Below are 12,151 nucleotides of genomic sequence, written 5' to 3' on the forward strand. Positions count from 1 at the left end.
AACATGTAGGGTACATTTTCATCTTAATTACCACTTAATTGCAAATTGTTGTAAAATGCGCATTCTTGTGGAACAATGAAATAAAACATGATGCATTAATCACGTTTTGAGGTATTTTTTTCTCAAATCAAGTTACAACAATGGAATAGCCTCTGTTGAATATCCTAGATTGTGAATGGCCTAGAGCAAGTCCCCCAAATAAAAGAAATGAAACTGACCTATAAGCAATGAAATAAGATTGATTATGAAACCGTTCCCTTCAATAGATGTTATTTTTTTCAATTTCGTCAAGAAAAACTGCTATTCTTAAAAAAACATTCAAAAATTCGTTCAGTTTTTGGTGGAACAGAGTACCGCAAAATGGAAAAATTTCTGCTTCCCTTTACTCTATGGATTTTTGTTATTGACAAAAACCCGAATCTCGGGCTGTATCGCGGGCTGAATCATGGACTGAATCGCGGGCTACCTTCAGCCTGCTTGTGCTTATGAAGCCACTGTGGCGACATATTCTGTGTCTTGTTCCCAGGCGCACGCATTATCATTAGCTGGATAACAACATTTGCAACACCAACCAGACTATTGTTTTCGATGTTCAACAGCACTGGAGCTTGGAGGAGCTTGGACATCGTCAGATTGTGCTGTTTCTTCAACTCCCTCTTTCTGCTAGCTCTTTCTCAATCAACCAAGAAAGCAATAAAATTCTGAAAATGGCTGAAAGTGATTGGGATCAAGTTACCTACCTCAGAAAGAAGGCTCCAACTGCCAAACAAGCCAGATCATCACAGGTATAGTGTTCATGGCGTTTATCCAACATGTCCAACATGTCCACAAATAATGGGATTGATGGAGGTAGAAAAACAAAAGTTGCATCATCTGATCATTGTCGGTATTGCAACGGAATTAGGAATCCAACGAAACCAGAGCACATTTTTACATTTTCTTCCTGTATTAAATTTGAATAGCTCTTTTTTTCTAAAGGAAGGTATTTAGTAATAACACTTGGCTTACTGTCATCAGGTCATGACTGTGACGGTTGTTAAAAATGCAGTGGCTGCACTAAAAAGTGTAAGCATGTAAAGTGTGATGTCATCATGGTCATTTAAGATCAGGAAGTGCTGTAGCCTCTACAAACGAATGGAGTAGGCATGATTGTTGTGTTGGTTCACACGCTGGTACTCGCGCAAATGTCTTTTACACACATAATTGCATGCGATGTATTCACTTTGGTACTCTATTGTTTCCAAATTTTAGACATGTTATACAGGTCTACATGTTTACACCAGCCAGGTACATTGAAAACAGTACTGTCTACAAGGAATAATATCAGACTTTAGTTCCCTTAAAAAATCCTCCAAGGGTATGAATCTACCAAGTAATAAAAGAAGAATAAGTGTCCTTTCAGTTAACCATGCTACATGTACCCTTTCTAACTTGGTGCACTTGAACAAATCTCAAAATCCTACATTAATATTTAAGACGTTCTTTAAAGTTGATAAATCCTTGTAAATCATAATTACTTCCACTCATACATACCCAACTACAAATTTGTTATGAAATTATTTTCTTTGGTGGCATGTTTTAAAAAAAGCTCATTTAACTTCAAAAAATTAGGCCAAAATAAAACTTCCTTTGATCTTGTAGCAGATAAGTAAAGTTGAGATTAATGAATGGACATTTTGAAAGCTTGATAAAATTTCACTTACAGTGAAATTTGAGGTAGAAAATGTTATTCTAGCAAAACACAAGAGGCAAAAAATAGGCCCAGGCCTACTCCTTTTGTATGCTTTGTGACTTTGAGGGTCATTGGCCTACTGGGCTGTGCTAGCACCTTGGCCAGGAAAAGTCAATTTTTTTTCCTATTTTAGCAGAATGTTACTGCTATCATATACCCAGCTGCAGACTAGTGCCAGTCCGGTAGACTATCTGAGTATCCTTGACCCAGTGCCCAAACCCCCCCCAAGTGTGGGCTTTGATAAAAAAGCTTCAGTGATCGAAAATGTACTGCCATAGAAAATGAATGACCATGTTAAGACAACCAAATAGAGACCAAACTTTTAATGACTGAAACAGTTTAAGAATAGCCTGAAATTGTGAGTGAAGCCGCATTTATAAGAAAAATGGAGCTTTAAGGAAGCTGTTTGCAAAGTCCCCAATTTTGGGGGGTGGGTGGGTGTAGGGTTAAGGATATGGAGGTAGTCCAGTAGACTCGGGCTAGTCTGGGGTTACACCAAGCCCCCAAATATTTCCCAGAAATGACAACACAGACTCAGTTAAATACCTTCAAAATTGCTTCTCCAAAGCTAAGAGATTGAGAGTTGTCAGGGGCATTGCTAGAAAGAGTGAAATTTTTACCAATTTTGGCACGTGAAGACAGACATACATGTATGTTGAATATACTGATCTAGTATTGGCCTACTAATGCAGAGGTCTGTGTAAGGATTGTCTTACCAGTTATTGTTCATTGCACTACACAAGTGATAGACATTTCAAAGGATGTTTGAATATTCATGCAGTGCAGGCCTTCAGTTAGATTTTGATACAATAAAAAACTAATTGTTTTGAGATACAGCACAAACTTGTATTCCAAGAGTAGAAAAACCATGCAGAACAAAAAAGCTCACTTTACAAAAGTCTCAGTAATTTCTGTAACGTCTTAGCATCCCATCAATCAAGTTTAGAAGTGAGACTAAAAATGTGTTCTTCTCCAGTTACATGTTTTATTCTATCTTGGTTAAAATGATTTCCCTTGTTGGGTGTATCATTCCTTGATTTGTTGCTAGGCTGTCAACAGCGCGATGAGAAGAGGTGATGCTGTGGAAACAAGGTTGAAATGTAAGCAAATAAATTCATTGTAGGGCCGTTTTCCAATGCTCAACTTCGTCTCCGTCTCAGGCTTCGTGTTGGAAACCAATGCCCGATTGGGGGCCTAAAGTGTTTAACATAAATTGAAGTACTGTAATGTTTGGCTCTTTTGCATCTGACTTGATGTTTTGTGGCACTGTCAAACTTACTATTGCACTTGCAACCCCAAAGTCAGGAAGTAAAAAAACAGTTGAAGCCTGAGATGGAGCTCCAGTCGAGTATTGGAAAACGGCCTTGGAAACCTGAAACTTCAACTAGCTTCAACTCACCATTGTAGCCAAATCTATAACTAGTCTTTACATTCATCAGTCTTTCCAAATCTTTTGGAAATTATGTGGTGGATTTCAAAAGATTTGGGGATAAGTTTGAAATGTAATTTTTTTCTTACCATCTGCAACTCATCCCAAATTTATACATCAGTGCAAGAAGCAGATCATCTTGCTCATGTAGAATCCTTTTTTCCCAAACAATGTCCCTTAGAATTCTTACAGAAAGTTGTTTCAGAACTTCAAACAAGTGAAATCATGATTTTGATAAAATTTGCAACAAATGTGGGTGGTTCAGAATGCAGTGCACCACCAAGAGGTTGCTGCAGAAAGGCTCTTTCCACAGTGCATTGTGGGAAATGGTAAACATATTCTTTTCGCTGGCTACACTGCACGTTGGAACTTGAATTTTGATTCAAGTGATTATTTATCTTAGTAGAAGATTCGTGTGTTTTGAGCGTCAATGCTAATTGATCAAAATGGTGTTTTTTGTGTAGCATGAAATGCCCTAACCTACAAAACCTTTCCCCAAGTTGTCTTCAAATAAGTGGAATTAGTGGCCGGTCAGCCGTGTTTTTTGTCAATTGTTGACTTGACAAAAATGGCCTCTCCTTGCAATCTCTTGGGGGCACAGTGTGCTGTAAATTGCCCCAACTGAATTTCTGAAACCCCTTGATTTACACTCTTTCATAGGTTTTCCAAATTCCACCTGACCAAGTGATCCAATCAGTTGGCCAGGTCACTCTAATGTCAAACTCCCTCAAACATGACATCTCGACCTTTACACAAATTGCATGTTCTCAGATACTTTTGGCCTTTTGGCTGTTTTTTCTTTTGACAGTTAATGCAGCACAGAATAAGAAACGCTCAACTGACTGCAGTACGGCAAAGCTTGACCGAGAAACAGAGGAATTGCACCGTAAGTTGGCATAGGCTATCCTGTGCAGTGTTGTTTTTCCCTTTTTTTTTGAATTTCGTTCAACTTCTCGGGAGGTTTTAGTCTGTATAATTGGTTTTCCATTGCAGACGAGCGTCTGTGATATTTGTGCGCATATGCTGATTACTCATGCAAAATGATACCCCACTTGACCCCCCCAGCTTTTGATGACCAATCAGAAGACTTGTTTTATGGCTCTTTGCCTGCAATCAGCTTGGTGATGTAAAGGAAGACGTGACATGCATGAATCAATCCCTGGCCTTGTTGGCATGTCGTACTGTGTACTTTTGTTAGGCTTACTTGCATTTAGTTTTGCTTAGTTGAACTGAAGTTGGCCCATATTTGTGTGTGTAAGCATTTGCCATCCAAACTACAAAAAAAAAAATTGCCACCGAAACTTGCTCAGTTAAGTTTTCCAGTGGAGGGTGCCTTACTCTGGTCAGCTATTCTAATCATCTGACAAAGTTAGCTTAGGCTGCATCTGAATCTCTTGTCTAGAGCTAGGTCTTGGTCTTCACTCCATTAGAAATGCGATTGCCCATCATTTTTGTTCTAATGAAAGCCAGATATTCAAAAGATAGTACATGTATGGAAATTCATTTCATCACCTTTGGCGTTTTTGCTGGTGGAAGTGTTGTCACATTTTTATCCAGCAGAACTTTGCTGTTTGTTGGTTACCAATGTGCACTAGCCAAATGGGGACTTTGTACCGTTCTCCTCTTTCAATGACAGATGAGCGAGTGAAGCTGGAAGTTGGCAAGGTGATCCAACGGGGCAGACAGCAGAAAGAGATGACGCAGAAGGAGCTGGCCACGGTGAGGGAATTTATCTTTGAGAAGTCCATCGGAGAGCTACATTCGAGTTGTTGGTGTGTGGTATACTCATGGTATGACCACTGTAATGTTGACTCGCCTCTTGCAAATGTCATCACTGGGGAGGACCACAGGCCCAACAAATTCTGCAAATTTGTTCGTGCATCTTTTGCGAAGTGAAGACATTGTATTCATGTCTTCCTGCGTGTGGACATTTTTGAGCTGACCAAATTTGTTCAGTCTCTTAGAGGGAGAAATCAGGAACTGGTCAGAACTCTACACTGACATTGAAAGTGCACCAAGAGATTATGCCGGAAATTGGTACCTGAAAAGGCCCAACTTTATCTTACAATGAGTTGTTGTTGGGACAGATTGGCCAGGGTCTCATTTCACGGCGCTGCCAAGCACACAGTTGTATACTACCAGAGGCTCTTGTGTATTACATGGAGACTGTAAGCAGTGAGCACCGTAAAAGGCATGCTTACCTTGGAGGAAAAATTGGTTGAATTTGGTGACTAAACAGTGGAAATCTCTATGTACACGTAACTGTTAGCACAACCACACCAAGCACCGCCATAAAATATGCTTGCGGTTGGCAACTTTTTTTTTACTATACTAAGCACAACTTTTCCTGCTGACTGTTAAGCAGTGCCAATGAAATTGGGCCTAGACACTAGATGTTTCATTCATGTCTCACATCAGTGAGTATGTTTTCTTCTGATGTTGGTCAGGGTTGGTCAGACTGTGTTAAAATTCAGAAAGCAGTGGTTTATTTATATTGGCTCTCTGTATGTAAACCTAACACTGCCAAATGCACATAGAACTTGCAGTGGTCAAACAGCATGATACACATACATGTATATTGTCGATTCAACCATTATAAATAAAAGTGTCATGGTACATTGTGTAGCTACGAAATGCCAAAGAAACCTCAAAACATTTCATTAACCATAAAGCAAAGAAGCACAAAATTTGAGTTCTAAGAGGAGAAATTCACAACGCTGTCCATCGGCAGGTGTTGCTTTAAAGAGGCCAGGTTTTGCCTTCAATGTTGCATATATCAACCAGAAGTTTATTATCTTCTTTGGTTGTTGCCCCTGCCCCGGCAAATTTTTATATTTGTCGTGATCACGCTTTCCATCTTCAAAGTGGTTTTGTTATTTAAGATATTCATTAATGCCTTTATTTCTGTCTTATAAAGGTTGTGCATGGCAGCCATCTTTCAAGTGACTGCTCTTGTTACAGCGGGATAGCACAAAAGGTCTACTCGTGTTTATCCCTGTGGAACAAAAGCTCTTATTGGAAATATGACTCACATACACAACCTTTATTTCACGTTCTGAGGATGTGTGTTCTCAAGTGGCTGAGTCCCCCAGCTTTGGCACAAAGGAAGGAGAAATTATTTACCATTGAGCCAAACTTCCGCAATTTGCTCACATTAGTGTACGTTCTTCCACAAAGATTCTGAGGATTTGTGTGCATTGTAATGAAACTTGGTCATGCATACAAAACACTGCATTCATATTATCTTGATCTAGCAGATGGTGTGTCCCACACGGGCTCCCATTAGACGGCAATACAGTGCCATCTGTCATTGCTACTTGCAATCCATAGTACAATAAACTTGTTGCTTCAGTGCTCACCAGACTCATTCTTTTTTTCCCTGGGCTGAATTTTCATTACCAGAAAATCAATGAGAAACCGCAGGTCATTAACGACTATGAGGCAGGTCGAGCCATCCCCAACCAGGCCATTCTGGCCAAGATAGAGCGAGCAATCGGTAAGTGCTAAGACGAGGGCTGTGCAGTGGAACGGGCTGCCCAGGCACAAAGACATTTTTGTATGAAACTGGTTCCAAAGTGGAACCAGAAACCCATAACGACTTGTTAAAAATTGTTCAAGGATAAAATTGGCAAGAGATTTCTTTCTTTGTCTTTCTTGATTTCCCTCATGGCTCCCCAATGCTGCATGTCTTATTCAGTAGTGTTTCATAATACACTGTATGTGATTCGTTCTGCAAAAATCAGGGCCATTTTTTTCAATAATTTTGTTTCAGTTTATAGTAGAAAGGCATAAATAATGGAAATGTACTTGGGCCATTTTCAGAAGCCTGGGAAGGATTGTCAGCGGTAGGATTCCCAATGTTTTTGTCATGCAAATAATCTAGAATGGCCCTATTATGCAGGTGAAGAATGCAGAGGGCTCCTGCTGCTTTACATTGTGTGTGAGGTTCATTTGAAGACCCTAAGCTCAAAAGAGGCTCTGGTGACTTGTCACACAGAGGGGGACACATACACTAGGCTGTACTTTGGCAAATCAAAGTGTGTTGCACTGCGTGCCTTGCACCATGCAGTATAACTGTTTGCCCAAACCAGAGCTTGTCACAATGATGGACTCCTAAAGAATTGAAAGAAGCATTGTGCATGAAACTTTCAACTTTTTATTTCTGCCAGTCAGGGAAATCACAGATGTGGCTGTAAACGTTGTGTTGTTACGTCAGTGGTCACAGTACTGATTTTCTTTCCCTGCTTTGTTTTGATAGGATTGAAGTTAAGAGGAAAGGAAATTGGACAACCGCTTGGGAGTAAGAAGTAATGGGACTTACTTCCAGATGCGGACACCAGCCAACCCATCAGAGAGGAGTCATCATCATTATCATCATCAACATTGTTACTATGGGAACCGTTTAATCATCTCATTGTAGGCATCGCACCAACACCACAATCTTAATAAGCAATGTACAAAACTCAAAATTACGGAAAGACTTCTTTCAGCAACCTATTTTCTGTATTTCGAGCCCAAAGGTTAGGGTTTTTGTTTTCTTGGATGAGGGAGGATCATTTGGAGCTTTGTTCCAATCCAAGCAGAGACTGTGACAATAAAGTTGTTTCTGAAAAACCTGTTATAAACTGACTCCTGTCGCATAGATTTTAAAGTTCCAGGCAACAAGAAGGCCCTGGAGATTGCATGAGAGACTTTTAAAGACTTACAACAAAACAGGATAAAGTCGCTGTACAGCTGTTTCCATTAACCCTAACAGTCCTCAATCCTTCACCTGTTGGAGGACTGAGGACTGTTAGGGTTAAAGAAGCAGTGTTTTGAGCTTGCTGGTTGTCCTTCTGCTCATGGTATCCAACAATTTGTCGCCTGTTCACTGCTGTTCACTTTCTTTACCCACGGACCATGATTCCATTGAGAAACGACTTGGTCCTTTTGCCAGGTTTTCAATCCCAGGTTTAGTTTGAGATATTGCAGTAGAGATGCAAAAAAATGACGTTGTTTCATTTATTTTGTCGATCTTCTGTGCATTAGAATATCTTTCAGTTCCCATAATGCTATTCCTTTAAAGCGGGTGAGATTTTGCAGCCTTTTAGCAAAATGTAATCTGATCCCACAGAATGAGTCTTAAGTTAACCCTAACTCCCTAGGGTGTGCACAAAATCATATTAAAATTGGAGGATTCAGGGCTGTTGGGGTTAATCCTCAAAAAACTTTACTGTACAAATAATGAATGTTTATGAGGGCAGCGATGTGAATAATTTCATGAGTTGAGAGATGTAATGTTTCCATTCCATTTTGTTGACCCCAGTGCATTAGAACATTCAATCTGTCTGTAAATGAAAATATTATTTCCATCGCAGAGATATGAAACATTCATTATTTGTCAGCACTGGAAAGAGAGAGTGTCTTATTATTCAGAATGGTTAGAATGTTCTGTTTGGAGAGCCTTGTTTCCATTCCAGAATGGTTGGCCGGTCTACTGGGAGCACTTCATTACCATCCGAACGCTACCTCGAAATGGTCCATACACAAAGTGGACTGTTCCTTTCATGCGTAAATGTTCCGATGGAATGCTAGAGTTCCAGTTGGAATGGTCCAGTGGAATGCAAACATTCCCAACTTCAGAGACGCTCCTTAAATCCTGTTGGTGGACAAGTCACTACTTTACTTAGTTCAACACAGGGTTTTCCTGTTCGAAACTGCAACCAAAAGTTTGTGTTGTGTGAAAGGCCGAGTCTGTGCCTTCCACATGCATGCATAGTGCAACATTCTCGGTCGAAAGAGTTGCAACTGTGTGTATGCCCACTACGCTTGCAATTCAACAATACATTCAACTGAGTTGAATTTCAACAGTCACTGTTGAATATACCGATGAAGTCACTGGCATGTTATCGATGACCGACTGATCCGATATTGGGAATTACTCAGGTGTTGTAGTAAGTTTTTCATTGATTCAAGAGCATATAGTTGAATATGTATGTCTAAATCTCATGGTTGAAAACACTAGAGTGTCCTGGATTTCAGTTGTGCAAGATGTTTCAGAATCCGAAACCAGTAAGATAGGTCTGACAACTTCAGGCTCAATTTAGGTCTGTTTTGTGACAAACTGGTACGACATGAACAAAATGGCAACCTGCATGGGACAGTTTAGTGTCTATTATGAAATCATAGTTATGACAAATATTTGAAAAGAAATGTATGTATATTAACTTGCTGTTGAGTTCATTTCATAGACTGGATGTGGCTTTCCAAACGGATGTTAACATCACAGTATATGTTAATATCCTTTAGTTCAAGGATGTTTGGGGAAACAAGGAAAATTTGTGAGAAGAAATGGTGCTAAGTGTGCAAATAAGGATATTAAGTGTGCAGAAAATTTCCAAAGCCCATATGCAATCTGTGGGTTTGTGTTACCGCAATATTGCCATGGAGGTCATGCATTCTGGGCAAACAGAAACCTTGACCTTAGTCAACTTGGATAAGATTTTAGAAAAGACACCTTTAAAGCATATTTTGGACATTAGATTACCGAACTTTTAGTGTTGTAGGGGTTACAGGAAGCAGTCACTACATACTTACATCTAAGCCCTGCGGTAATCTCTTCAACTTTTTCGATTTTAAAACAAAGTAACGATCTATACATTCATATTCACTCTTTGGCATTTTTCTTTCTGTCACTGTAGAATGTAAAAGTTAAGATGCTCGATGGGTGTGATTTTTGTTCTAGCTTAACATTACACAGCTTGCAGAATGCAAAAGGTGATAGGAATTCAAATGGAATGACTGTAACATGTGTAAGGCACTCATATGTTGTGTTTATTCGAGTATGTCTGTTATACAAATAGTGAATGTTTATGAAGTGTAATCCGATGAAGTGACAGATGGAATGTTCTTTTCCACTCAGCAAATGTGAGTGGACTGAGACTTTCAGTGAATTTCTTCATTCAGTGTTTCCATTGCAGAAACATTTATTTCTCTTATACAGTGCCTGAATAACTGACTTATGTTTTCAATTTCCCATATTCCTTTCCGAATCAAAATTGTGAGAACAATCAACAGATGTTCCTGCGTTTCTTCAGACTGCCTGGTCAGGTAGCATATTTTAATTTTTTGTTTTTGTTCTTTCTATTACAAGCATCAGCATCACTTGGAAGTTCAGAATTGTTTTTTTGTTTGTCAAATAGAGGAAGCCTGTTTGGTTTTTATCCATACTGCTGCCATGTTGTCTGTGTGAGGGGCCAGGACCCTGCCTACCATTCATGCATGTAGCACAACATCTTGTCAAACTCTGACTACCAAGGAGTCACTATTTTACAAGAAGAATAATTCAGTGGCAGGGGATCAACCACCCAGCAACCTGACCACAGGGATTTATTCAGGTGTTTTTTAAAGTTATTCTGTCATATCTTGAAGAGAATAAGATCTCACCCCCATCATAATGTGGCAGATAGTTGAGCACCCATGCAGTGACAGGGTATATTGTCTGTAAAGGGCAAAATATTGAAATACATCCAACGCTCTAGTATTGCATGGGTGAATAAAAAGACAAAAACTGAATATGTCAGGAATATTCATTGTTATTGCTGGTAAAAAAAAAATAATTATGCAAGCTGAGCTCTTAAGTGTTGTTTGTTGATGTTAATCAGACGTTATATGCATTTGAGCATAATTGTTTGGTAAATTGACAGTTGAAAGTTACTCTTATACATGACTACAGTTTAATTTGGGGGGGGGCTCGGGTTTGATATTGGAATATTCTTTGAAATCCATTTTCATTTTCATGTTATTACTGATTGGGTTAGATATGTATTTGCTTTCAAGTAGGCACTCCTTTGTTTTCTTGTTTGTCAACCCATAGTCGGTGTAATGGCTTATTTCAAGGAAAAGTAGAAAAGTACATGGGTGTTACGTGCTTCAAGCCAGTAGCACCAGTCTGTCTGGATGGACTTTTTTTGGTATTAATTTTGTTAGTGTAAGAATTTCCAACTTTTGCTGGTGGGAAAGTCATCGCATGAAATGGGTAAACTTTGAAGTTATATGTCATTACTTATTACAAAAGGTTTTTAAGTAGTGAGTTTCAAATTTTCAATTTTTTCTGGATCTACAGAAGTTACTTCTTGTTGGATTACCCAATAACTTTAGCTTATGTAAAAAAGGCTCTTCCAAATGTGACCTGCTCTGCAAAAAAGGGTAAGTCGTGTCATACCAAAACACGTAATGGCCTGTTCTATTTGAAGAGGGCAAGATTTCTTCAAAAATGTGGTTTTGTGTTTTTTCCTTTAATAGCTTTTAATATTTATATTTTCAGGATTTGCGACTACAAACATTGATACTGATGAATAAAGATGAAAGATCGATCATTCAGTAAGAAATCCTATATAATATTGTGTTTCCAAGCGCTACATTTTATGAGCTTTTTTATTGAAAACAAAAATGTGGATATACAAATGCCTATATATCTCCGGAATGGTGCGCACTACAGGGGGTCATTCATGTATCAAATTGTAGCTTGTGATGTACAAAATGCTGCCATATCAAAAACTCATAACCTGAATCTGGTGACTTATTACCCATTTTTCTAGAGCTGGTCACAAATTCCTGAACTATGCAGGCAAGTTGGGAAGACTTTTTTCAAGGGAAGGGAGATATACTCTTCCAAAACTACTTGGTAACTATAATTTGAGCATTATTATCCTCCTTTTACCTTAGTGTGTGTCTAGTGAGACAAACACGTTCAAGGAACTTAAAAAATGTTTTGCAATGGTTAAACTGTGCATGTGGATCTTCCTATTTTATTGTTTCGAAAATTTTGTCATGTGAGGTTGACTAGCTGAAGTTTCATGAAAACAGTTGGCACCTATTCATCAGTTCCTGTGGTCAGGTATCGTTACTGAAAGTCAGTTGTTTGTGTTTTGTTGGATTTCTTCATTGGGAAATATCGGGAAACTTAACAATGTGAAATGTTGCAATTTTTAGATAGATGGCGCCCTGTT

General features: G+C 38.9%; 1 protein-coding gene across 1 annotated transcript; it reads left to right on the forward strand.

The window, feature by feature from the left end:
- The first annotated feature begins 565 nt into the window (after positions 1-565).
- Positions 566-12,025, forward strand: edf1 (endothelial differentiation related factor 1). Its single transcript, XM_022254090.2, has 6 exons — positions 566-785; positions 2,781-2,832; positions 3,970-4,047; positions 4,798-4,880; positions 6,564-6,657; positions 7,420-12,025. The coding sequence occupies exons 1-6, from the start codon at positions 708-710 to the stop codon at positions 7,470-7,472; spliced, it is 438 nt and encodes a 145-aa protein (XP_022109782.1). The 5' UTR covers positions 566-707; the 3' UTR covers positions 7,473-12,025.
- Positions 12,026-12,151: the final 126 nt, after the last annotated feature.

The sequence above is a fragment of the Acanthaster planci genome, linkage group LG11 (genome assembly GCF_054643075.1).
Source record: "Acanthaster planci isolate LZ-2023a linkage group LG11, COTS_SCS, whole genome shotgun sequence".
Taxonomy (NCBI): domain Eukaryota; kingdom Metazoa; phylum Echinodermata; class Asteroidea; order Valvatida; family Acanthasteridae; genus Acanthaster; species Acanthaster planci.

Bases quoted from the DNA above. Each gene is read 5' to 3' on its own strand.
- edf1 (XM_022254090.2), top strand. From the start codon at position 708: ATGGCTGAAAGTGATTGGGATCAAGTTACCTACCTCAGAAAGAAGGCT. The intron at 786-2,780 runs GTATAGTGTTCA...ATTTGTTGCTAG, and splicing joins AACAAGCCAGATCATCACAG to GCTGTCAACAGCGCGATGAG. The intron at 6,658-7,419 runs GTAAGTGCTAAG...TTGTTTTGATAG, and splicing joins CAAGATAGAGCGAGCAATCG to GATTGAAGTTAAGAGGAAAG.